This window comes from Tiliqua scincoides, chromosome 2 (genome assembly GCF_035046505.1).
Source record: "Tiliqua scincoides isolate rTilSci1 chromosome 2, rTilSci1.hap2, whole genome shotgun sequence".
Taxonomy (NCBI): Eukaryota; Metazoa; Chordata; class Lepidosauria; order Squamata; family Scincidae; genus Tiliqua; species Tiliqua scincoides.
Window position 1 is genome coordinate 18962393 of NC_089822.1, and position 26070 is coordinate 18988462.

At 43.0% G+C, this 26070-nt stretch overlaps 1 protein-coding gene across 4 annotated transcripts in view; it reads left to right on the plus strand.

The window, feature by feature from the left end:
• NNT (nicotinamide nucleotide transhydrogenase) overlaps positions 1-24686 on the plus strand; it is a 61030-nt gene extending 36344 nt beyond the window's left edge. For all 4 annotated transcript variants that reach the window (XM_066616346.1, XM_066616349.1, XM_066616347.1 and 1 more), the window contains 8 exons: positions 281-514; positions 1486-1646; positions 3170-3349; positions 4914-5073; positions 6277-6358; positions 19338-19456; positions 20857-20972; positions 22919-24686. In XM_066616346.1, the coding sequence (XP_066472443.1) occupies positions 281-514; positions 1486-1646; positions 3170-3349; positions 4914-5073; positions 6277-6358; positions 19338-19456; positions 20857-20972; positions 22919-23068 (1202 nt within the window). In that variant the 3' untranslated portion in view covers positions 23069-24686. The remainder of the gene's footprint in view (positions 1-280; positions 515-1485; positions 1647-3169; positions 3350-4913; positions 5074-6276; positions 6359-19337; positions 19457-20856; positions 20973-22918) is intronic.
• The last annotated feature ends 1384 nt before the right edge of the window (positions 24687-26070 follow it).

A 26070-nucleotide genomic window follows, 5' to 3' on the forward strand; every position in this document is an offset into this window, starting at 1 on the left:
AAGGTCAACGATCTACCTTGGCTTCTTGAAGCATAGATGGTCCTGTTTTCGGATGTGTTTACTTTAATGGTTGTAAGCATCTTGATTTCATTATTCCTAGCTTTTCTTCCAGGTATGAAAAAGTCAAGCCTGGGGACTGTAAGGGGACGCTGATGTAAAGGAAACCTTCATTACTGCAGCACAGTCTCTCTAGCTTGGATACCTCAGGCAGCAGTATGCTGCATCACAATATCTAAGAGACTGTTTCATATATTGCTCCTCTTCTTTGCACTCTCCTTAGGTCTGACGATCGCCAAACGTATTCAGATCTCGGATTTACCTCAATTAGTCGCTGCTTTTCACAGCTTGGTCGGTCTGGCCGCTGTGCTCACCTGTGTGGCGGAGTACATGATTGAGTACCCCCATTTTGCTACTGATGCAGCTGCAAACCTCACCAAGATTGTGGCTTATCTTGGTACATACATTGGAGGTGTAACATTCAGTGGCTCCCTTGTTGCCTATGGAAAGCTACAGGGTAATTATTGTTTTTTATTTTTTGAAGTTTTGGGTGTGTTCTCTCTCCATCGGTTTGCATGCACAAATTTTATCTGCATTTTGTTTGGCCTCATTCTCAATAAGCTGATAAAAACTGTGCCTGACATTCAGTGACTTTCAGTGTACTACCTGCCTTGGCTGATGCTCATATCTTAGAAAGCTAGTGTGTCAGGATTGTTGTGTTTGAATCCTTCTTTACATCTAGTTTTATACATGCTTAGTGTGTGTGCATGGGACTTTCAGTCATGTGAGCTTCCACCTGCAACCTCATGTAGTACAGCCTGGACACTGATTCACTCCCTCAGTGAGAACTAAGCTCTTTACTTTGAATGCTTTGTGTGTGGGTGAATGAGATACGGAAATCTTTAAGAAGATTCTCATTAAGATAATCTACATAATTGCAGAATATACAATAGCATCTACAGAACCTTAAGAACATTCACTTCCATTTTAAGTGACAAGCAAGTTTCTAGGCCTCAAGATTCTCAAGGGAAGAGACCCTCTGAATGCACAGGTCCTTGTCAGCTGCTGAAATAGACTCTGGAGGACTTGTCTTTAGTACTGAATAAGTAGCATCTGAACTTGCTTGAAATATCCAGGCCCATTCATGGTCTTCTACCAGGTACATACCAGGTTGGATGATGGTCAGAAAAAAGATGTGGGAGAACCATTTTGAGCCAAGCAGTGTCTACAGTTCCTCCTTTGCTGCTGACATGATCAAATAACAGTCTCATCTTTATTAGCTAAAATAAGAGACAAATTTATAGGGCAAATAAAAAGTAAGGAACTTGCCTCCCTATTGGGAGGGCCTGTTTGTTCATATTCTCTCTCTTTCTCTCTCTCTCTCTCTCTCTCTCTCACTTTTTTGTTTTTGGCTTCCTTTCTCATTGTATTTCTTTTTCAACAGGTCAGTTTCAGAATGTGAATGACATCTTTCTTAAATCTTTGCAGGCATCCTGAATTCTGCCCCACTCCTCTTACCAGGCCGACACATGCTCAATGCAGGCTTGCTAGCTGCAAGCATAGGTGGAATGGTTCCCTTTATGCTTGATCCTAGTTACACAACTGGGCTGACCTGTTTAGGGTCTGTGTCAGCTCTGTCTACTGTCATGGTAAGTACGGATGGGTTGTACATGTGCTATAGTGATAGAGTGATAGGCTGCAAACACCGATACAGATGTTTGTGTTTTATTACCACATGTGCTGTATGCTTGAGATCTCAATACAATAGCTAAGATAAACCAGGATGCTGCTTTCTTATAGAGCAGCAGCACTCAAACTTGTGACCACTATGCGCTGGGAATGTTGTTCCCATCCACACCACATCTGAGTGTTCCGCTTGGCCGCCACACAAAGTCTTACTTGTTTGGAGTACAGGGATGCTCTGGGCAGTCATGCCTGCTGCATGGTGTTCCAGAAGGCTGCATGACAGGATGTCTGGGCAGATGTGACTGCCCAGAGTGTCCCTATCCTCCGAATGAGGACTTCACACGGTACCCTGTTGGAACCGAAAGGTCCGCTCACCAGGCAGATGGATCCGCCCAAACCTCGGATCCGGCCCCTGGACCAGGGTTCAAGCAACGCTGGTATAGTAAATTGGATTTAAACAAAAAAAAGCAGTGTATCTTTTGATTGGAACAATTCTTGTTGAACAAAGTTCTTGAGTTGGGTTGAACCCTTTTTTGATTATCAGCTTGAAAAAGCATGCATTACCTTTAAAAACAAAAATGCCAGGAGCCAAATGATGACACTGGCCTGGGGGAAGCAGCTTCAGTACTCTGTATGTAAGCTGAAGGATGGTAAAGAAGCCAGTGCATTGTAGGATATATTTTATTTTATTAAAGGATTTTTATACCACTTTTCTAAAAACTCAAAGCAGTGCAGGTTTTTATATAGGAGAGAGTCTGCACCTTGTCTGCAGAAGATCACTGCTTCAGTCTCTGGCCTGTCCAGAAAGGCCTGGGAAAGACCATTTGTGCCTGATACCCTAGAGCAGGGGTCTCCAAACTTTTTGGCTATAGGGCTGCATGAAATATCTGGTGCAGTGCTGAGAGCAGGAAAAAAATTTAAATATAAAATTTAAATAAATAAATTAGAGATGGAACTTAAGTGAGTGAATAAATGAATGAGTGGGCTCATTTATTCAACTTGTCTGGCCCTCAGGACACCCTCCAGATGCAACCAGAGCACAACTCCAATCGTGTTCAGTTGAGTGGGCCAGAGGCTTTCAAGGGAGAAGAGGCTGGCTGTGGGCCGGACAGAGGCTTGCTGTGGGCCGCATCTGGCCCCTAGGCCAGGGTTTGGAAACCCCTACCCTAGAGGCAAGCTGCCAGTCAGTGTAAAAAAGCTGAGCTAGGTGGACCAGTGGTCCAATTCAGAATCAAGGAGCCTCATAAGTTTTGTTTATACCACCATCACCTTTCTTCCATCGGGGAGCTCAAGACAGTGTTGATGGAGTTCGCAGGCAGTGTAAAGCAGCTTCCTAGTATGTGGAGTGTTTCCATTACCTCAGCCTAACATTTTATAAAGCAGAGGATATGTGGTCCTGTCTCTGGGCTTGGAAGCCGTGCAAAAATGTCTAGAATGAAGCCTGAGTGCCTGAACATCTAGCATCTGCTTTTTTCCCATTTCTCAGGGTGTCACTCTAACAGCAGCCATAGGCGGGGCTGACATGCCGGTAGTCATTACTGTACTGAACAGCTACTCTGGCTGGGCTCTCTGTGCTGAAGGATTCCTGCTCAACAACAATTTGCTGACCATCGTGGGCGCTCTGATTGGTTCCTCTGGTGCCATCCTGTCTTATATCATGTGTGTGGTAAGGAGAACACAGAAATGTCCCTTTTAGTGTGTTTAGGGCAACACTTTTTTCATGTGTGGAAGGAGCAGTGTGTGTGAGTGTCTAATTCAGCATTCAACAGGCTGCTGATGCCTTCTTACAAAAATCTGTTCCCTTTTTTTCTTTCTCTTCCTTACCTGGCTAGTCTATCCTCATAGGTCTGTTTCCTTTATAGTTTTTAACTTAGACGCTTTAGAAAGGATCTGTTTTGTGAACAAGTGTCGTGAACCAATTCGGAGACTTGGTTCATATAGCAGGATGCAAATAGCACCTCCTGCTGTTTGGTCCCTTGAATTGTTTTCTGAAGTGACAGAACCAATGCAGTTGGTTCTGGATGTGCATAATGCAATATGCAATGAAATTTTGCAAGTATGTTTGATTAAAAAAAGAGAAACCAAGAAGGAAAATAAGAGGTTGGAAGAAACCTGGAGTGGTCCTTTAAACATCTGGGGAATCGAAGTCTTTCAAAAGACAAATATTTGGAGGGTATGAATTCCTTGCTGAGCATCCAGCTTAACAAAGGCACATGCCCAGTGACATTGTAGGATCTCTGAACAAGCTACTGGAGCTTATTACGAAAGGCAGTCTCATTCACTGCTGGTGCACTGTTTTGGTGGTTAAAACATTTTTACTCTGCTTCTCTGACACAAATGGGTCCCAATGCTCAGTGGAACAATATTGCCTTAGTGTGGGCTTGAATGCAGGCAAGAAAGAGGCTGGGCTTGGGTAGGTTCATATGGGAGATGGTCCTTGAAATACTGTGTTTTATCCAAACCTTTTTAGGACTTTAAGACTCGTGCTTTGAATTGGGCTTTGACAAACCAGGAGCCCATGAAGATAGTATAAATACTGTATGTCAATCTTTTGAAGCTGTTCATCTGTTGGTAAATGCATTGGATCAGCTTGTGTAGAGGAAAAGTACATTTTATTTCCTTTAGCTTGGCCTTTTTTGGATTACACATTTGATGCAGAGGCATATAATTTTGTTTAAATAGTTGAAGGTACTGTGTAATATTCATATATGCTCCAAGTACATTTTGTTTAGTTCAGGGATCTTTACAAGAAAGGCTTAGCTTGCAGTCTGGCAGGGTTTTTTTTTAAAAAAGTAAATTTTCGATAACCACCAGGTGGCGGTAAACTTGCATAAATAACAGTATTTGTATAGCACTTTATGAGCATCAAATTATACTGATGTCCTGTACAACAATGGTATTTCCCCTGCTCCCTTCTTAAAAAAAAAAAAAAAAAAGGAAAAGTTCAATAATTTGCAACTGGCGTGATGTCCTTTCAGTTAATCCTTTTTATTTGTCTTTCATACTCCCTTCTCATGTTTTCTGGGGATCCAACTCTGATTTAATTGCCTTTGAGTAGCCATGTGTAGTGTTGCATAATTGTCGTCTTGAGGCTGAACTGTTTCTAGTAAATCACAAAGGAGAGAGAGTGAGAGCAGTAAAACGTTGCTGAAGTGTTGCTTTGTAGAACCACAGAGTCCACTTTGTTTTCGGATAACACCCCCCAAAACCAGTCTTTCCTTTTTTTTAAGGCCATGAACCGTTCTCTTGCCAACGTGATCCTTGGTGGGTATGGCACAACTTCAACGGCTGGTGGAAAGCCAATGGAAATTACTGGCACTCACACAGAAGTGAATGTGGACAATGCAGTAGAGATGATAAAAGAAGCCAATAACATCATAATCACTCCAGGTAATTGGGATATAGTCTTCTACTGGGCTGCTTGTGTGTTTTGCACCAGAAGAGCCAGGTTAGGTGGCTGTTGCATGAACGTTTGCATATAATTACTTTGCATATCTGTGTACAGAGTGCAGTATCTAGCCTTCTATAAGTACATGTTCAAGATGATGTAATAGTAGTTAACTCATTGCACCCTTCTGCATCTTTTAGCAACGGGAGATAGTAAAAAGGTAGATGTGTGGTAGAGGATGAAGTGTGGCCTTTGTGCACGCGCTAAGGCAGGAATGTGAAACTCGTTTTATATGGTGGGCCAAAACATTCATGCATTTGCTGAGGGCCAGAAGTGGTGTCATTAAGAAGGAACTGATGTCATTAACCCATTTCTGCCCAGCCCACAGATGTATACATTTTATCCCTGTTGTGTATATACAGTGTTGGTCAGAAATGGCTTAAGTAGTTGATGAGCAGAAATAGGGACTCTTTTACTCAGGAACTGATTAGGTACAAATGGTAGAAAATAAGCACATCTTGATCACATTTTCATGATATGGGAGAGCTCAATTGTCATTCGGGCTACCCTTTTAGCTGCATTACTTCTGCATTACTCACTTGCAGCTCAGCAACTGAGAGGTGGTCAGAAGTGGAACTGCTGAAATGGCAGCACACGTGATAATTGGGTTCTCCAGCACCTCTGCAGCTTCTATCTTTCTCACCCATCTTGGGTTACCTCTTCTCTGGTACCGTTCCTTGCCCTCCTTCCATCTCTTGCTCGCAGCACCGCAGCAGAAGTGGCACTGTGGAAATGGTGATGGTAGGGCTTTCTCAACACCATCCTTTCAGCAGTGCCTCTTTTGCCAAAGCATCCCTTCACAGCTGAGAGAGCCCAATTATCATGGTGGCTGGATACAGAGCTTCTGGTGGTTGTATCCAGACTGTGGGCCTGATGTTTGACACCCCTTCACTGAGGTATACACACATAGAATTGGGACATTATTAGGCTGTCCTTTACATTTTACTTTGTCATTTAACTGTTTCCTTGTCTGTGATAACATTTCTCTGTGTGATAATGTGCTGGTTAAGTTTGGGTATGCGGGTAAGGTAGCCAGCATGTTCAGTTTAATTATGTTCTCCCCTCCCCCCCTCTAAATTTTGGGAATATGAGAAGCATCATTCAGGCCTGTTGCACACAGGAGATTTATCTTTGCTTTCCCACAGGTTATGGTCTTTGTGCTGCAAAAGCTCAGTACCCGATCGCTGACTTGGTGAAAATGCTGACAGAACAAGGCAAAAATGTCAGGTAAGTGGGCAGGAGGGAGGATCACAAAGTGAGAATGTGTGTGTTGGTCTTTTGCTATCAAACCCTTTGACCGGGTATGCTTAAAGGAGGTATGCTTATACAGCAGGATTCTTGAGGCCTGCCAAATGGGTCTCAAAGGCCACATATGGCCTCTGGGACTTAGGACGTTATTGGTGATGGTGCCAAAACTATGGAATGTCCTCCCTGGAAGAGCCACTGGGCTTTTTATGCTCCTGTGCCTAGGTGGGCATTTGCCTGTTGATGCAGGATTTTGACTTCAGATGCTTGCTGAAATATATTTAACTGGTCTGATCGTTCTGGTTTTCAGTGGATTAGATGGGTTACATTCTTTTTATCTGTATTTTGCAGATTTGTTGTTTATAATTTCTGACTTCATTATTGGCCATTTTGAGTACAAAAAAAGGAAGTATGCAAGTTCTTAAATTTATTATTAAACAGAGCGTCTGGATCATTGGAACTCTGTCATCAGAAATGTAACCAACTTTCAGTGAAACAGTGATGACTGTTCCCTCCCTTTATTTTCTCTTTGCTCCTATGTGGGCTAGCTTATTTTTAAATTTTTAACCTGTTGACACAAAACATTTAAAGTCTCGACTTTGTGTGTCAGCAGGGAGAAATGTGACAGGAGCTTTTTGATGTAACTGCACTAGATCTTAAGGTCTGCTTTGGCAAGAGTTCACCACAGTGGTTACCTAGAGGGCTTTAATGAAAGAAATCTGTATTTACTATTTGTGGTAAGTTAGGCCTTTCATCACTTTATGGTGTGCCCATGGTGCTCATTGAGTGCAGCTGCTCGCCCTCTGCTTCCTGTAGGACGATGGAGCCTCAGGACACCAGCCCACTCTGCATCCAGATGTGGTGACACATTTGCACATCTGTGGTGGATATGTGCCAGCACAGACATACGGTTGTCATCAATTTATTATACCTGTGCCATGCCAACAAAAATTGCTTTTGTCGTAGCGTCGTCCTGACTGTGTGCTGATGCCTGTGATTCCAGGGCACTGTCGGCTCTGGTGAGCCTTGCCCATAGCCATAACATGCTCCCAAGGAGGTCATGGCTTGTTTAATATGTCATCTTAATACTTCTGCTGGAGACTCTTGAATCAGAAGTATGAGAGGGATTTCAGGGGAAAAAAATTCGCCTGCCTATGTTGTTGAAATAACATTTATTAACTTTGCCATTTGACATAAGGTTTTCTTTTGCAACAGGTTGCATCTTTAATGCATTAATAAGATCGGCAAGGAAATGTCTGTTACATGGAGCTTCCTGCTGTGGGTTTTTTCATATCTTACTGCGGATGAGTAGAATTACTGTAACTGTCTTGAAGATGAATGTGGCGTGTTCTTGAAGAGGCATTTTCGAACCATTTTTAAAGGGCCATGGCTAAATGACTTGCAGATGAAATGTGTGATCTCCTTCCATGGAGAAGTATTGGCTTTGAGGTGATGTAAGCAAAAAGCTTACTCTGTAGTTGTTGACTTTTGTCATGGCTGTTCCACAAGTGCAGACTCAGCACTTGAAGTTGCAGCACCTGAATGTGTGAGCATGTTCGTGGGTGAATTGACATTTGTATGGTGCTTGTTGAGTGTGTAAAGCCCTTCACGTGCCTTCCCTTGGAAAGTCTCCAACTTCTTCTTCCAAAGGGAAGTGGAAGGCCTGTGATGCAAGAGTCACGTTGCTTCAGTGACTCCTAGCTTTGTCAGCCAGGACGGCAACAGAGGTGCAAGAATTCCTCACCCAACCCTGTCCTTGGACCTGCATCAAGATTTACACTAAAATGCACATATAAAGTTTTCTTTATTCTTTAAGAGACCTTAAAATTCAGGGAAGGGACTTAAGGTTTTCATGAGGGGGGCAGGTCCCTGCATTGTCCCCTATGACTACAGTCCTGCCACTTAAGATTTTCTGGGCCTTTAAAAAGCCCAGAAAGGAGGCTGCTTTAAAATCTGTGGCCCTCAAATGAGTGGCATCCAAGAGAATATATTTATAACTTCAAAGCCATCTGTATATGATAGTCCTCTTTGTTGTCAGTGGATGTATAGACTAATTCCTAAAAAGATTGCTGCTGGGATAAGCCTGCTTCAAAGCCCTACCCTTGGACTCCTCAATCCTACAGGCATCAAAGGTAGCCTGGAGTTATGCACTGATAAGTAAGCCGTAGTGTGCATGTGTTCAGAGGCACTCTAGATTCTGGGTCTTCATAGAAAATAGATTCTGGAGCTGCATTCTAACTCTTAAACCCTGCATGGGAAGCATAAGTCTTCATTTTGTTTCTTTTGTGTCAGTTCTATGATGTAGACCAGTTATTTTTGAAGACTGGGAATTCTAGTAGGCAGTAGCAGCATCATTCTGTTGAGTGTGGAGAAGTTGGGCTTTGCATCCAGACCTCCGCAGTCTGGATCCAAAGTGCTTTGTTGATTGAACTAGAATTGCTTCTGGTTGGTTCTGTGGGCTTAATATATTGTACCCTGAACTTTTTTTAATGTTTGTAATTCAATTTGAGAGAAAAAAGGGCTAAAACAATGTAAACTGTCTACATCTATTTTAATGTCCTTCACATAATGTTATATGTCTGTTTGAAACACTGAGATGTTTCAGTAACACAGTGTACTAAATGCCATTTAAATTTAGAATTCCTGTAACAGTTTGAGAATATGTGAACCAATAATATCACAAACGTGCTTTTTCCCTACAGAGCTTAACCATAGAATGTAAATATGCCCCACTTGATAAAGGCGTAAGATAAACATTACAAACCTCTCAAGTCAAAGGTTTAGTGTCTTGCAACTCTAGAACACAATGTAATTAACAACTGTTTGTACCACTCCATGATTGCTGAGCCCTGCACCCTTAAATATGTCTATTTGGACATTGTAATGATTTGCAATAGCTTTTTTTGTACTATTGCAGAGATGTAAATCCTTTACTGTTTTTTCCCCCTACCCGTATCTACATAATGAGAAGTTTCAAAGCCCTGCCATTTCGATGTCCAAGGCAGCCTGTGTCTTTTAAAAAATTGATATAAATGCAATTATTATGCCTGTCTTCAAAGGAGATCAAAGAGATATGCATAGTTGTCCAAAGCAGTTAACACCCTTGGGGCACTGATCTGGTCTAGATCTGCTTAGCTTCAGCAAGATGGCTATATCATGTGCCTTGAGACCAGGCTTCTATCCTAGTCCATACTGAGTTGCTCTCAAGTCCTGTGCTGAGAAGTGTTGTACTTGGCAACTGTGCCTAAAGTCATTCTGATTTCCTTTTGGTTATGGGAAAAGTTCAAAAGCTTTGCAGTCCTGGTCTTGAGATGTCTCTGTCAGTAATTCTGACACTCTGAAGTTTGTCAGTGGGACTCTGCTTAAGAGATCCCACAGACTCTAGGCCACCTAAAGGAACAGGCAAAGTGCCCCACTCTTCCTCTAAATTTAGGGTTCAAGCTTATCAAACAAGGAATTGGAATTAACAGCTTCATCACTTCTCCAGTCACTCAAGGCCCTGGGTTCCCTTTCTCACCCTGGCAGAGAAATCAGACAGAGTTCCCATTCACAGGAGGTGCCTCTGTCTGATTTTGGTAGATTTTGTCTTCTCTACTGTTCCCCAAGCCACATGTGCCATCTAGTTTCTGAGGATCCTCCAACCCTTAGAAGTAGAGAGGAAGAGACAGCAAAATTTCTTCCAGCCGGTTGGTGGTTTTGATCCAACCCAATTGCTTTAGCCCAGAAACTGTCCATAAATGCTGAGCTGCATTATACTGAGTCCTTAACAATTGCTTCAGCTGCTGGGTCAAGACCCCAAACTGGGTGGTCCACTCAGGATGGATTGCAGCATTTTAGAAAGATGAAAAGAGGTGGGAGGAGGAAAAAGGTGGGCAGATACAGGCAAAACATTAAAACTAGGTCATATGTTCCAGCATGGGGTTAAAGATGGGCCCAGGACTGAAAATGATAGACTGAATGTTTGCTGCTTCTTCCCATGGTTGACAGCATGCTATACATCAATGGAATAATGCCCGGTTTTGTGAAGCGCGCATATTTCTTAATCTTAAATCATGATCAGACCCCCTTGCCTCACTTAGCGTTGGATGGAGCTGACCGTGAATCTGGCAGGCTCTTGAGGTTTGCATTTTTCTTTTTACGTTCAGCCATAGAGAAGCCCCACTTGAGTGTGCAAAGCTGCCCAACTGGATGGCAGCCAGTATCTATCTTGTGCAAATCTGGAAAGAATATACTTTTTACGGCCCCAGTTCAGTGGAAGCTCCTGCATCCAACCCTCACAGAATTTGTTTGCTGTAATTTAATTAATAAGCCATGCGTAAATAGCCATCTTGTAGGACTTTTTGCCAAAGTTACTGAGACATAAGTGATCCTACTAAGTTACATCTGCTTGATGCCTATCTGGGCTTGCTCAACATCATTTCTGAGCATTGCGAAGAGTTATAAATTTGCTGTGCATGCGCTTTGAGCTACGCTGCCTCTGATTATTCCAGTTCGTGCCGTCTCTCTCGGTTCCCAGTATGCACTTGGTTGGCAGCTTTCCTAGAAACACACTCTCTCTTTTTTTTTTTTTTGTTTCACCAGGAACATGATATGAATGAGAATATAGGAACATACTTAAGAGTGCTGTGCTTGTTTGGAATACGTGAAAATCAAAGCTAGAGAGGACGGATGGTAAAGATAGGAAACTGTAAAGGGAAATAAGAGTTTTAAGGTTGTGTAATCTGTAGCTGTTCAACCCAGTTCTGTCAAGTTTCAGGAAAAGAGGTCACAGTCGAAAATGGTCCATTGGCAGCACAGTCCTTCTGTGTCCATACCAGTTAGCAAGACTGCTTGGTGGGGTGGGGTGCGGGGTGGGGGTTCAGGCACTATTCCATGACCTGCTCTGGTCTGTTAAGAAGCTTCCTTGCTGGACTGGCTGCTTTCCTGCAGTTCCTTCATTTGACTAGAGGTGGCAGTGGAGTGCAAGCTGAGTCCTGGTTGCAGAACAGGTCCCTAGTTCAGAATACTGCAAGATTGAGATCAGGCTCTAGTAATGTATGGGCAGTCCGAACACAGATGGGGTGGGGGAATTTGTGTAACCCACTTTCCCTTAAGGCAGAAGTTTCCAAACTCTCTTATAGAGTTTGTGCCCTTAGTTGGCAACCTTCAGTCTCGAAAGACTATGGTATCGCGCTCTGAAAGGTGGTTCTGGAACAGCGTCTAGTGTGGCTGAAAAGGCCGATCAGTCGAACAATCTGACTGATTTTTTCTAAATTTTCTTCGGTTCTTGAAGTGCAAGGTCGTCCAGGGCGTTCATCATCTTCGACATTCTCACATCCCTCGTTGAATCTTTTGTGCCACTCAAACACACCACGAGACAGGCAGTCATTTGCATAGCTGTAGTAAGCATTTGAAAACATTCTGTTGGTGTTTTGTGCAATTTTACTAAAAATTTCAAATTGACACGTTCAACTTTTAAACTTAGCATTTTTTCGGCACTCTACAGAAAACACAACCAAACTAAATGGCGGCTCACAATCAACTGAACGTCATAGAGTGTTGCTGCTTGTCATGCAGGTTCAGACATGTTCAAGGTTACTGCGTATGCAGTTATAACCGATTCTGACTGCTTTGTTTACTAGGTGGAATCGTTGTTGTTGGCAACCTTCAGTCTCGAGAGACTATGGTATCGTGCTCTGAAAGGTGGTTTTGGAACATCGTCTAGTGTGGCTGAAAAGGCCGATTCGGGAGTGACAATCCCTTCCACACTGGGAGCAAGTGCAGTCTGTCCCTGGCCTGTCTCCCTGGCTATGGGCCTTCCTTCTTTGCCTCTTAGCCTCAGACTGTTGGCCAAGTGTCTCTTCAAACTGGGAAAGGCCATGTTGCACAGCCTGCCTCCAAACGGGCCGCTCAGAGGCCAGGGTTTCCCACTTGTTGAGGTCCACTCCTAAGGCCTTCAGATCCCTCTTGCAGATGTCCTTGTATCGCAGCTGTGGTCTACCCGCAGGGCGCTTTCCTTGCACGAGTTCTCCATAGAGGAGATCCTTTGGGATCCGGCCATCATCCATTCTCACGACATGACCAAGCCAACGCAGGCGTCTCTGTTTCAGTAGTGCATACATGCTAGGGATTCCAGCACATTCCAGGACTGTGTTGTTTGGAACTTTGTCCTGCCAGGTGATGCCGAGAATACGTCGGAGGCAGCGCATGTGGAAAGCATTCAGTTTCCTCTCCTGTTGTGAGTGAAGAGTCCATGACTCGCTGCAGTACAGAAGTGTACTCAGGACGCAAACTCTGTAGACCTGGATCTTGGTATGTTCCGTCAGCTTCTTGTTGGACCAGACTCTCTTTGTGAGTCTGGAAAATGTGGTAGCTGCTTTACAGATGCATGTTTGTGCCATTGCTAGAGTTTGTGCATGCATGTTTGTTGTGCATGCATGTTGTGCATGCATGTACGTGGTAGCTGCTTTACCGATGCATGATTGTGCCATTGCTAGAGTTTGTGCCATTGCTAGAGAAAAAGGGCTATTCTTACATTTACTGGGGTGGTGCTGGCACTCTGGAGAGTATGGGGAACCCACAGCCCCCTTTACAGAGCTCCCTGCACCTCAGAAATGCTCAAAACAGTGATTGCAACCCTCTTTTGGTTTGTGTTATGAAACCATTTTCAATAGGCTTTCATTTTTTTTATTTTTTCTCAAAAACAACTATAAACAAATAGCCTTTCAGAAAGCAGGTCTTCCTTTTGATGAAATCAAAAGCAGTGATGAAGGCTCCATGGAAAGGCATTCCACACTGATGGGTCAGGATTGAAAAAGGCCCCATCTCTCATACCTGTTCTCTAAATTTCGGTACTTGGGGGAAGCTGAGCAGGACCATTGATGCTCATCTCTGTATATGAAGGGTTTGTAGGAGAGGAGGGAGTCCTTAAGGGAACCCAGTTCCAGGTTCTGCTTGGTGAGCAAGTGAATGAGTCCCAGTACTGTGCCTCAGTGAGAGCACCTTTAAGTGCTTCCCACTTTCCTGGACATAGTCACTGGGATAATGTACTTTAAAGAACAGTCTCGGGGTGCAAACCTATGTGCATTTACCTAAAAGTACAGTAGGACTGCTTATATAGCAGAGAGAAAAACAAGTGCAGTAGTCTAGTGTCAACCTTGAACGTAACTTTGCATGTCAAGTTGCATGTAAATGTATTACTTTGCTTGTATTTGTCAAGTTGAACTAACAAGTGCTTTTCTTTGGCTGCTAATCTAAGTTCATAATAGTTGTGGAGTAAGACCGGGTGAGAAGGGCTCCTTATGAAAGAGTGCTTTAGCCCTGCTCCAGTCTCCTCATGTTCAGTGTTTGTCTCTCTAGGCCAGTCATTTTCAACCACTGTGCTGTGGCACACTGATGTGCTGCAAATGGCCTGCAGGTGTGCCGTGTATATTTTGGGGAGGGTCATTAATTAGTAGGGCCATTGGGGGATGTGAGCCCACCACAAACCATGGTTTGCCTTGTCAATTGTAAAAAAAAAACTGATGGTGTGCATTGACAATTTTAGTACCTTGTCAGTATGCTGTGAGACAAAAAAGGTTGAAAGTCACTGCTCTAGGCAAACACTGTCTATGGTCTCCAGTGGTAGGGGTGGTACCAGAGGGCAGCCTGACCCCAAGGAGTCCCACAGGCCACTGCTGCCAGTGAGCTAAATATCTAAAGTTTTTTGCTGATTCTAGATTTTCTGAACTCTGTGTGACTTGCATGCACACATAGTTAAGAAAACCTAGAGTCACTGTGAGTCTGTAGATTTTCAGGCTTGTTCTCAGGAGCCCTTATGCTCACATGGCCCCTTGAACTAAGCCAGGGGTGTCCAAAGTTTTTGGCAGGAGGGCCACATCATCTCTCTGACACTGTGTTGGGGGCTGGGGGAAAAAAGAATTAATTTACATTTCAAATTTGAATAAATTTACATAAGTTTACATAAATAAATATATTAAAGATGAACTTATATGAATAAATGAAGGTTTTGCATTAGCTCAAGGCCTATAAAAGACCTTGCAAAAAGCAAGGCTGGCCTTTCCTTTGCTTCCACTACTGCATCACAGATGTGAAACAACAAGCAGTGGAGAGAGCCCTCATCCCACAGCTCATGCAAGAGGTCAAACAGTCACCCTCACGCTGTGTCGGGCCAGTGTGGGATCCAGCAAATCTCCAGAGGGCCAGAGGCTCATTGGAGACTGGGGGCTCCCTGAGGGCCGCATTGAGAAGCCTCGAGGGCCGCAAGTGGCCGCAGGGCCGGCGTTTGGGCGCCCCTGGACTAAGCTAATTGACTGGCAATGGAAAATCTGTTCCCTTGTCTGTCCCCCTTCCCTGGCCAACTGAGTTGGTCCAAGGGGTCATCTGTGTGCAGAGAGCCCTCCTAGGAATACTATTCTTGGAATACTATTCTGGAATAATATTCTGGAATCCTACTCCTGGGAATACTATTCTGGACATAGTGGAAATGGAAAGTGCAAAAGAGAGCGACTAAGATGATTACTGGGCTGGGGCACCTTCCTTATGAAGAAAGTCTATGGCGTTTGGGCCTCTTCAGCCTAGAAAAGAGATGCCTGAGGGGGGACATGATTGAGACATACAAAATTATGCATGGGAAGGATAAAGTGGATAGAGAGATGCTCTTTACACTCTCACATAATACCAGAACCAGGGGACATCCACTCAAATTGAGTGTTGGGCGGGTTAGGACAGACAAAAGAAAATATTTCTTTACTCAGCGTGTGGTCGGTCTGTGGAACTCCTTGCCGCAGGATGTGGTGATGGCATCTGGCCTGGATGCCTTTAAAAGGGGATTGGACAAGTTTCTGGAAGAAAAATCTATTATGGGTTACAAGCCATGTTGTGTATGTGCAACCTCCTGATTTTAGAAATGGGCTTTGTCAGATGCAAGGGAGGGTACCAGGATGCAGGTCTCTTGTTGTCTTGCGTTCTCCCTGGGGCATTTGGTGGGCCGCTGTGAGATACAGGAAGCTGGACTAGATGGGCCTATGGCCTGATCCAGTGGGGCTGTTCTTATGGGAACAAGTCAGGGTAGCTGGTGACAGCAGCTTCTGCTTGCTTGCTGTCCCCCACCCCTGACAATGTTATGAATTGGTAGAGGTAGAGAGAAACTGCGCATGAGTGGGATGGAGGGAGAAAAGCACATGCACCACACCTAGTCCAAAGCACCAATGTGACAGATGGCCTGGTACAACTTGCCACTAGCCCTGTGCACATCAGAAGCTGTGTGCAGGAGAATTTTCTCCATGATTGGAACCTTGGAATATTCAGGATTCCAACCCTGGGCAGAAACATTCCTACATTCAATCTTTGCCTATGTGGACAAATTTTGAATGTAGGGGGAATGAAAGGTGAGGCTGTGTGACATGTTGTTAGCAGTGGTTGGTGCTAGCACATGCCATCCTGTTTGGCTCCTCACACATACGCTCTTCACAGAGAGCTAGAATGCCTGTCTAGTATTCCACTGTAATTCTCAAGGATGTCTCGTTTCTTTGAATTCAATAGGTTTGCTTATGCTTAAACATTGTTTTCTCTCTTCTGGACTGTTGCAAGCAGTAATACAATTAAAGATGAAGCGTTGCTAGCCAAATCTGCATTGTAATAAAAACTGCTTTAATTATAAACAATACTGGACACAAAGGAGAACTTTGTTCCTTGCTTGGATTCTAACATAGTCTTCAGTATAAAAGGTCTTCTAAAATCCACTGTGCTGCTGCAGAATTTCTGGAAAGAGCAGGACTCTTTCACGTGGCTTGAATTACCAAGTGGCTGACTGAAATTTTAAGCTGCTTAATATTTTGTCATATTTGTTTTTCTGCTTTGTATCTGATTTGCATCTGGCCTTTGCTAGTAGGATTACAGATATTTCTTCTCTATTTGGGACCATGTGTAGTTTGCCTGTATACATTGTAAGCCAAAGATATGTGTGTGTGTGTGGGGGGGGGGGGGAGAACCTTAATGTTTTTACTGACCTTTCCTTGTTCCAGATTTTCTCCCTGCTCAAGTTTCTGGCCCTTATGGTTTTCAAAACAGTAGCTGGGAAACTGATTGTAGCTTCCAGGTTAGTTTGAAGTCAAAGAAATGCTCATAAAACCTGCTTAGAAACTTGCAACGGTTGATACCTGCGCATCCTTGTACAAAAACCAGCAGCAACTTAGTGAAGTGCCAGTTGTCCGGAAAAAAAGTCATGTGAATAAATCTTTCTCATCTTAATTTTTGGAGAAGTTGGAGGTAGGGCAGCTGGTAGGGAAGGCAGTTATGGAGGGAAGGACATGCATGAGCTGAGTGGAACTGTTAGAAAGTGTTATCCAGTCTGGCCAGTGATGAGCATAAATGCAGAAGTGATGCATCTTGTTTGGCTTCAAAATGGTTAGGTGGGGGTGGTGCACAAACTTATCATGTGCTTTATTGGACTTGTCCAAGGCCTGTACTGTCTCCATCATTTCTCCCACATTCACTAAAATTTTTAAAAAAACAAAAAACCCTTTCCCAGTTTGAATACCAACATTTTTGCAGATTTACTCAATTAATTAGGGACCTGAGCTTGGAAAGAGGAGAGTGCTTAAAACAAACAGATCAAAACCCCCGATCATATTTATAGTGCTGGGGTTTAAATTGGCTGAAGCATTGTCAGGTCAATCAGCCAGAGAAATGTATTACCTTTTCATGCTTCTGCTGAAGCAGGACAAATGTTAACAACTTTTCCTCCCAGGTTCTTCTCCAGCTGTGGTGTCCACCCTTTTTTGACCTCATTTATTTGATTGCTGCAGCAGCTAAATGACTGCCTGTTGCTTTGGGGTGATCAAGGTGCGTGGAGAATATTACCTCTGATGTGCAAGTGGCTCGGGTGGGCTGCAGCCAACCTTGTGTGTAAACTCATGGTGGTTGAATGAATAGGAGCCCCTGGGCAGATGTAGGCTGTTGATTCACTCACCTTGAATGCCCCATAGCAGCAGCACTTCACTTTAGCCACTGCAGGGTCTAAGTACATAAAGTAGGGAGGGGGCAGTGCCCAGGCAGGAGGAGTAGCAGCTGCCTTTTCTCTTACTGCAGTCAAGAGTTTCAAAGGTAATGTCATTTCTCTGCCTGATTGATTTGTCCCGATTGAGTGTAACTATCCAGGAAAGGTATCTGGTCATACTGAGAAACTCAGTGAAAATGTGCTGAACGATGGAGTGGGGGGTGGGGGGAGAGAAACTGCAGATTCAGGGTAAGGAATTTGCATTTAAAAATACAATAGCAAGCAGCACAATAGCCGCTATATTAAAATATGTGCACCCTCTTATAGATGGAGAAAGGCAAAGATTTCTGGTTTGGGAAACGGCATATTCTTGGTACAAGTGCATAAGGTGGGAAGTGGCTTCTTATTACTATTTTCCCCCTCCATGGCTCCTGCTAGTTTCTGTAATATAGGCCTGAGTGTTCCAGAAATAGGCCAAGCTTTTGAAAAACATATTTTTAATGCCTAAGTGGAGTTAATTAAGTAAATGTGCTGCAGCCTGTTTCTTCCCCCTCCTGCCACCAGTTTAATCTCTTCAGTAATTTTGTGGCAACGATTACCTCCATTAGGTTGATAAATTCATCACTTCATTCCTTGTGCGTTTGAGATTTCATCCAGAAACAAACAAATCCTTGCTGTTTGGGCCAAATTGTGTTCTGAAGAAAATCTGTGTGTCATGTTGAATTCATGTAGAGAGGTTTTCCTGTCAAGAACCTTTTACCCTTGAGGTGTTTGTAAAAGGCTTTTTAAGTTCAACAGTGCAAAATGGCTTCTTTCTGTGACTTTCTTGCTGTGAGAAAGTGGTGAAGTCTGCTGCTGCTGGGTTACACTCCAGAGTCTACACAGCCTTTGTGTTATACAGGTGTTTCATTCCAGAACCTCTTTCAGACATGAAAATCCATGGACACCTGGGACCCGGTTTAAATGTCTTTAAACCGAAACAAAGCATGTGAAAACTGGGTTTCCTACCTTTGCATGACAAAACAGTGTTTTTTCCACACCTCTTGGGCTAAAAATAGCTCTAAAGATGCACTTCTGTGTCTCCTGACACTGGTATATAGCACATTCAGCCACTAGAGGTCCTGAATGTACATTGCGTTATATTCAGCACCATTAGTGACTGAATGCAGTATATACTGATGCTTGGAGACGCAGAATATATATACCAGGTATATACCATATTCAACCACTAGAGGTGCTTCATGCAATGCTGTGTGAAAGTGGGAAACCCAACTGTGTGCTTTGTTTCTGTTTAAAGACATTTAAACTGGGACCCCAGTATCTGTGGAGAGTCAAATCCACAAACTGTAGTCTGATTGAAATGGGTAAAATTTCATCTTGTCTCAATGCTTTAATTGATTTTATATTCTGACAGGTTGGGTCTCTGGAGTGTTACACTGGTTAACAGCTGTCTTTGATGCATATGACAGTATGACTGTATAGTCATCATGACCCCACCACTGACATGGTTATGAGCAGGACATTTCCTGGTTTAAGAAAGGCAGATCCTCAGGGAAAGCCCCCACCCTTTTTGGCTGGCAAGAACTTCTGGATACATGCAGGCACAGGAAGTCTGTGGAAGGGTGATTAGCACGACTTTTGCCTTGAAGAAAGCCCTGGATTGCAGTGAATGTGTGGTTGCAAATCCTATGTGAGTTTAAACCCACAGATGTGTTTTTTTCATGAGGTAACTGCACATTTGGCCTGGGCCTAAGGCTGGGTGACTAGCCTAAGGCCACATAAGGAATACACGGCAGAGGCAGATTTGGAACTGGTGACTTCCTGATACGTGGATCAGTCTCTCAGTGGCTTTGTGACAACAGCTCTTTCTCAACTTTGGATTTCTCTCTAGTGTTTATTATAGGGATGTTGGTAACCTTGTTGTGGTTATTACCTGAAGGCACTCTGCATGCTTGACGTCACCATTTCTCCTGCACCCCTTAGGTTTGGTATTCACCCTGTGGCTGGTCGTATGCCTGGGCAACTGAACGTACTTCTTGCAGAAGCTGGTGTACCATATGACATTGTTCTAGAAATGGATGAAATTAATGAAGACTTCCCTGGTGAGAGAGAGCTGTCTAAACAAAATAGACTCTTTTTTGTCTATTTTGTCTAAAAGTTTGACTCTTCCTTAAAAGCAAATAACACACAATCACACATAATGTAGTAAAATGGTCTAGATTGCCTGTACCAGTTCTTGTCTAGTGCACTTTTATTTTTATTTTTTTTTTTAAAACTTGCTTTGATCAATTCATAGAATGGAACATAGAATGATTAATATTCATGCTATTTATTCATCAGTGGTTTCTTTTTTTCCCTTTGGAAAATGTTTCTTGAGCTTTCAGGAAAAAAAAAAAGCTTAATTCGGGTGGGGCCTTGGCATCTGCAAGGGATCTATTCTCGAACCCCCCCCACCTGCAGATACCGAAAACCATGGATAATTAAATCCGTGGTTTTTGGCCCCTTAAACCTTCCAAGGTGACCAGAGCTGTGCTCCGCTCCTAGTAGGGCTTCCCCAGGTCTCAGAATGCCTTAGCAGGCATAAAAACATCACTTCTAGTTTCCCTCAGGAAACTGGAAGTAGCTTTTCTTTTTTTGCAGATTTACGCAGCCTCTGTGGGCTTCAGAAAGCCTTCTGGAGGCGACTGAGTACAGCTCTGGTCACCTTCAGAGGGTGCAGGTGGGGAAGTCTGACTCAATGCAGGTCCAGGTGTCCCACGTTGAGCGAGATCCGTGGATGAAAATCTGCGGATAAACAGGATCCACCTATAGTTATGAAGAACTAGTTTAAGGAAGGCTATAGCTGTCAGTTTGTAGAAAGGGATGTGCATTTGTTTTGGAAAAAAAATGAACTGTTTAACTTTTTAATTTGTTCCAAAACAAATACTTGTGGCACCTAATGGAGGTCCCAATTAAACAAATAGCATATGCAATACATTTTGTTCAGGACTTCATTTGTTTTCATTAAGGGATGGCTTACCTTGTAGGGCAGCTGCAGCAGTGGGCTTTCTCCTTTCTTTTAAAGAGTTTTCCTTTAAGCAGATGGCAGCAATAGAGTCCCTGTCCTGACAGGTGCCATTTTTTTCCTCATAATGCTTTGGAATAATGTGACCTCTTGGACATGTGGGGGGGGGGGAAGAATGACAGCTACTGGGAAAATAGCTCTAGCACTGCTGTGGTCTGTTTAAAATGTACTTGAGTGAAGCCTGTCTCTGTTGCCACACTTACGAGGTAACAAAAATGAATGGACATTTCAGAAGTGCTGTATAACCAAATGAAGTGTTCAATTGCGAAGCACCTATAATGAGTAGTGAAATGGGGAAAACAAAATCTTGCTCACTGCTACTTTGTAACTCCTAGCAGAGTTGTAAGTCTACTCTGCAAACAAATGGAATGTCAGTTCTCTTGCCTTTTAACTTCTTAAGATGTTGGTTGCATCCTCCTTGTTTCTCTTTTACTATAGAAACGGATCTGGTCCTGGTCATTGGAGCCAATGACACAGTCAATTCAGCTGCCCAAGAAGATCCGAACTCTATCATTGCTGGAATGCCAGTTCTAGAAGTTTGGAAGGCAAAGCAGGTGAGGGGGCAAAATATTGTGGTCGAATTTCTACCTTTCATATATCTCTTAAATCCATTCTTTGTTTGCAATGTTCCTATCATAGTGTATTATGCCTCTGTACATCCGTCTCTGCACATTTTCTTCTCTGAACTGCTTTGTCAGTGTGGGCAGGATAGATACTTCTGGAAAGCTGAGAGGGCAGGGGAGGTAGGTGATTTGATGGAGCCACCATGGCCTATCATGTAGGAAGAAGGAAGGCATGCAGTTTTTGCACCTCATCTTCCCAAGACCCCTGGATCCCACCTTTTAGGTGATTGTGACAACCATAGCACCCTGACATAGCAAGAAAGGGAAGCTGCTGCTAGCAGGGAAAAAAATGTCCCAAAGGGTGGGTACCCCATATCCAACCTTTTTTGAAGACTGCAAAGGCAGCTAAGGGGTTCCCTAAGCTTGGAAGCCAGTTTGCATATAGAGCATTGGCCATGAGTGATTTGCAAGAGGAAATAGCTGTCTGCTCTGGGCTTTTTGAAACAGAATGGTGACTATTCAAAGACTGAAAGTAGCATTGAAAAGGGGAAATAGACAAGGTTCAAATGTTCAAAAACAGACACTTAAATAAAATTTGGTCTAGAAATTAGATATAAAGGAAATCCCTGCTCAGGCTTCCTAGGCTTTTCCTTAGCTAGACCTGCTTCCTTTGTGCCAGTTGTCTTATTTACTTCTTGGGTTTAGAGAGGTGAGGCAGAGCTAGAGCAAGATGCACTGTCTCCCAATCCTTCCTTTTTAGGGGATTCAGGTGGATCACTATTCTGTTTCTGTTGATTCCTTCAATGACAGGAAACCATAGCTCAGTCCCCCTCCCCTCAGTCATGTTCATGGACCTGACCAATGGATAGATATGACCACAACCCAGCTGGGTATCATTGATTGGAGGTTCTGAATGTGAAGATCTGACACTTCCATTGGTCTCCCAGAATATGAATGTTTTTCAAGTATCATCATTTAAGCAAGTGTGACATTTCGACACTATGCACAAGCTTGTAAAAACTCAGTGATGTTGATCGTGTCTTACAGCTCTCTGCTGTAAGAGCATCACTGAGGCACCTGTTAAAACAAAAGAGAACTTTAACAGGTGTCTCAGTCTTTGTGCACCCTTTCAGTGTCCTTTAAAGAGAAGGTGGTTTCTCATAAGGTTCCATAAGGTTGCTTAATGCATATGGTTTGCAGCCTTTCTTCCAAAAATGTATGACATGATGCTAGTGACTCAGTGATGAATCTTGTACTTCAGTGTACATTTGTCCTCCACCACTTCACATGGTCCACGTTTTTGAAGTACCACCAGAAGCAACTGGTGATGACATCATTACCAGTTACTTCTGGGTTGGGAGGCCACATGCAACACAACAAACACCAGTAAGAGGCTTAGAGTGAACGGGAGGGCTTTTTAAAGTGTGAACAAGCATGTTTTGGAGCCTCCTACCACTGTTTGTTGTCCCGTGTTCCTGGTCTTTTTTCGAGGCAGCAGGCATCCTGGGGGCCTGCAAGTATCATCAGTCACCACCTCAAGTACTACTGATGGTACCAGTACCACTGGTTGAGAAATAGTGTTGTACTTGATTCTCTTCTGTTTGACCTTGCACCGACCTTTGGTTCATCTGGAATGGGAGTCAACTAGTCCCTTATCTGACATTCCCAACCATACTTCAGTTTGTCCCACACTCACACTGGATCTCTTCAAGTGGATATGTCCAAGAGTTGGAGCCCTTGGTGTGTGGTCTTTTTTAAAAACAATGGAGCAAATTTTGGCCAAACATAACATATTGTGATCATGGTTAATATATATATTGATATATCAGTTTTGGGGAGGTGGGGGTTTGAAACTTAATTAAACATTGCATTGTTTGCTTATTGTGACATTTGGCTGCAGTGAATTCTTTCATCTAAGATAAATACCTTTCTTTCAGGTCATTGTTATGAAGAGATCTCTGGGTGTTGGCTATGCAGCTGTGGACAATCCAATCTTTTACAAGCCCAATACTGCCATGCTCCTAGGGGATGCTAAGAAGACCTGTGATGCCCTACAGGCCAAAGTGAGAGAGACCCTCCAGAATTAAAAGCCGCTTGTTAAAAAACTACCCTTTGGCCAGTATGAACAAAAATTCTAAAGTATTACATGCGTCCAATGTTAAAAGTAGAGGGTTGTAAAGGTCCAGAAACACACAAAAAAATTATGTAAGAATATAAGAAGAGCCCCAAAACCTGGTGAGTTCTTTTGGGGGGGGGGAACCTGGAATAAGTCTATATTTGAATGCAGTGCATTTCAGAGGATTCTTTCCTTGGTAGCCACACATTGACACTCAGGTATTTGGGGGATTGGTCCATTTGGTGTGACATGAGACATAAGGGAAACATGAATATACTGTGTTGCTGTCATTTCTAAAAATCCTTTTGGCTTTTCTACCTTTTTGATTCCAAGTGAACCCAGAATTTAATTCGGCTGATTGTTCATTGCCAGATCTTGGATATTTTAAAAAAATGGAAGGACTTGTAACCTTTTTAAATAGATTTGGGTTTTTTTGCTACTTTTGAAATACATTTTCATATGTTTGCAGTCATCATGTTTGAGATGCTGGAAGTGGGCACTTTCTTGCCCAATATAACTTCAGATGCTGGAAAAGAGGTGCAATTTGAGGGTCTATTCAGAATGCCCTGTTAACTAACTAATCATGTGGGGGAATATTATGGAAATTCAGTAAGCTTCAGGAGAAGAAAAGATTCTAATTTTTGGTCTTCCTTTTTAATCTGAGTAAAAGAACTATGGAAAATGTCTTCTGTTCAGTGGTAAATCAGTTGTTTTATGGTTTCCAGTGCAATCTTGATTATGTTTAGTGCACTTGAGTGGAACTCAAATGTTGGACTAATAAAATGAATTTGCCATGTTTTCATAACTATGTAGCAACTGTTCGTAGTGACAGAGGCAAAATAAATAGATGTATCTGTGTTAGAAAGCCTTAACAGCTGGGCAAGGCAGACTACTATGAAGTGAGTTAAACTTACCCCAACTTTACTGTTTATACATTCCGATTTTTATCATTCCTCTTATCAAGACTCTTCTAATTTAATAGTAGATGAAAATCATGTCCATTTAGCTACCTCCTGTTTTTCACATGGCGAGGATCCCATATATGAATGTCAAGAGATGGCAATGGGCCGGATCCAGCTAGGAGCTGTTGGGCCCACTGAAAACAGAAAGCATGTTTTTGCTTGGTTCCGTTGCATTTCAGTGGGATTCATGTGGAAGGAGTGCTCAGTTGGATTGCACTCAGTGTTTTTAGAAATTATCCTTTTTTAAAACATTGCCCAGCAAATGTAAACAATCTGTAGGTTGATCTGCTGCATAAGAATACTTGAGCCACAGCATTCTGATATAAAACTCTGAGGCAGCTATGTTTCAGCAGGACCTATTCAGGACCTTGATTTTTGTTGCATTGGTAGCATATAGCTCTGTGTGACCTGTGCAATAACATGGCCTAGAAGAGACGTGTCAGCTTTGGAATGTTGATTGCTGCCTTAAAGATTGCAGTATCCAGCTTATTTAAAATGTCTCTTTTTTCTTTTAATTTGAAGATATACAGTTTGAAAGAGGACCAGAGTACCATTGCTAATTTTAGAATTGTTTATACTATGGAACATGAGAGAATTATGAAAAATAAAATAATAAGATGAACAAAATCTCAAGTCTTCGGCTGTGTTCTTCAATTTCTTCTTTCGTTTTCCAGTTTTCCTACTTCTAAAACAGCAGTCTCCAAAACATGGGACTGCTACATGAAGTAAAAGGCTTCCCTGTTGTGTGCAGCCCTTACCGTTTTGCCATGCAGCATCTTATCTTTCCAGCTGATCTCTTCAGAAACTCATTCTGCTACTGCACCAAAACTAGGATGCATAGCCTTCTGGAGAGAAGGGCAGTGGAAGTGGCTGCCCTGCATGACTTTCTGCAGAGATTGGCTGAAAAGATAAGATACTGCACAGTGGAATGGTAAGTGATGCACACGTTGGGGGAGGAATGCATTTTCCAGGTGCCAGATCCCGCCATGGGTCAGAATTTGGTTCCCTCTGTTCGAAAACATGGGTGGAAACTTACTGGGTACACGGCTGCAAATTTGCTTATTTTTGCATTCTGCTAACTTGGATATCACTTTTATGATAACCAGTGATTGAATCTGGGTGAATGAAAGACAGCCCCCTTGCTGATGCTAAGCACGTTTATGTTTGGTCAGTGCATGGATGGGAAATTCCCTGGGAGCCACCAAGTACAATGCCTTGAGTTCCATGATAGCAAGAATGGCAGTAGAATATCAGTGGAACTCCATGCCTATGGGCTCAGCATCCGCAGATTTGAACATATGCAACTGCCAAGCCTGTAGCTGGAGGGCCTCCGAGACCTCCTAACAGGAAGTGTCTTCCAGTCATGTGTGGTAGGTCTTATGAGAAGCAAGGAGCTCACACGCAGAGGTCTGAAAGGCACTTCTGGTTTGCCAGTGCCTCCCCCTTCGGTGGATTTCACTATCCTGGAACAGATTCCCCCACTGATACCGAGGGTCCACTGTACATATAAGCAATAAGTAAAAATAAAACTGAAGTTAGACTCCATCAAAAATCTTGATCTATGCCCATCATTGCATCCATCAGTATGGGGGATCTGTTTCTTTAAAGCCAAGCACTGTGTGAACGAACCCTAATAGAGAAGTAATTGGTGGCAATGGAAGTTGATTGGCTGCACAGTACCCAGAAGGCACTGCTTCCATTGCCTACAGTAGCTGTCAATCAAACCCAGTTGAAGAGCATTGTAATGAAAGGACTAAAGGGGGTGGCTTTATCAGTGGTATTACTACTTGGAAATGTGAATTTAAAAGAAAACAACTCTTAAACATGAACTGGGGTCTTCTACTTCCTTTTTCTACATCCTTTTTTTTGGCAGTTGGTTTTCTATTACTGCCAACCAACGAATGGCTTATTGATTCCATGTCAGCATGACATAAGCTTGATGTGTAATAAGTGACTTATTTCTGAATGATTTTAGAGTACTGCATCAAAAATTTGCTGTTACAATACATTG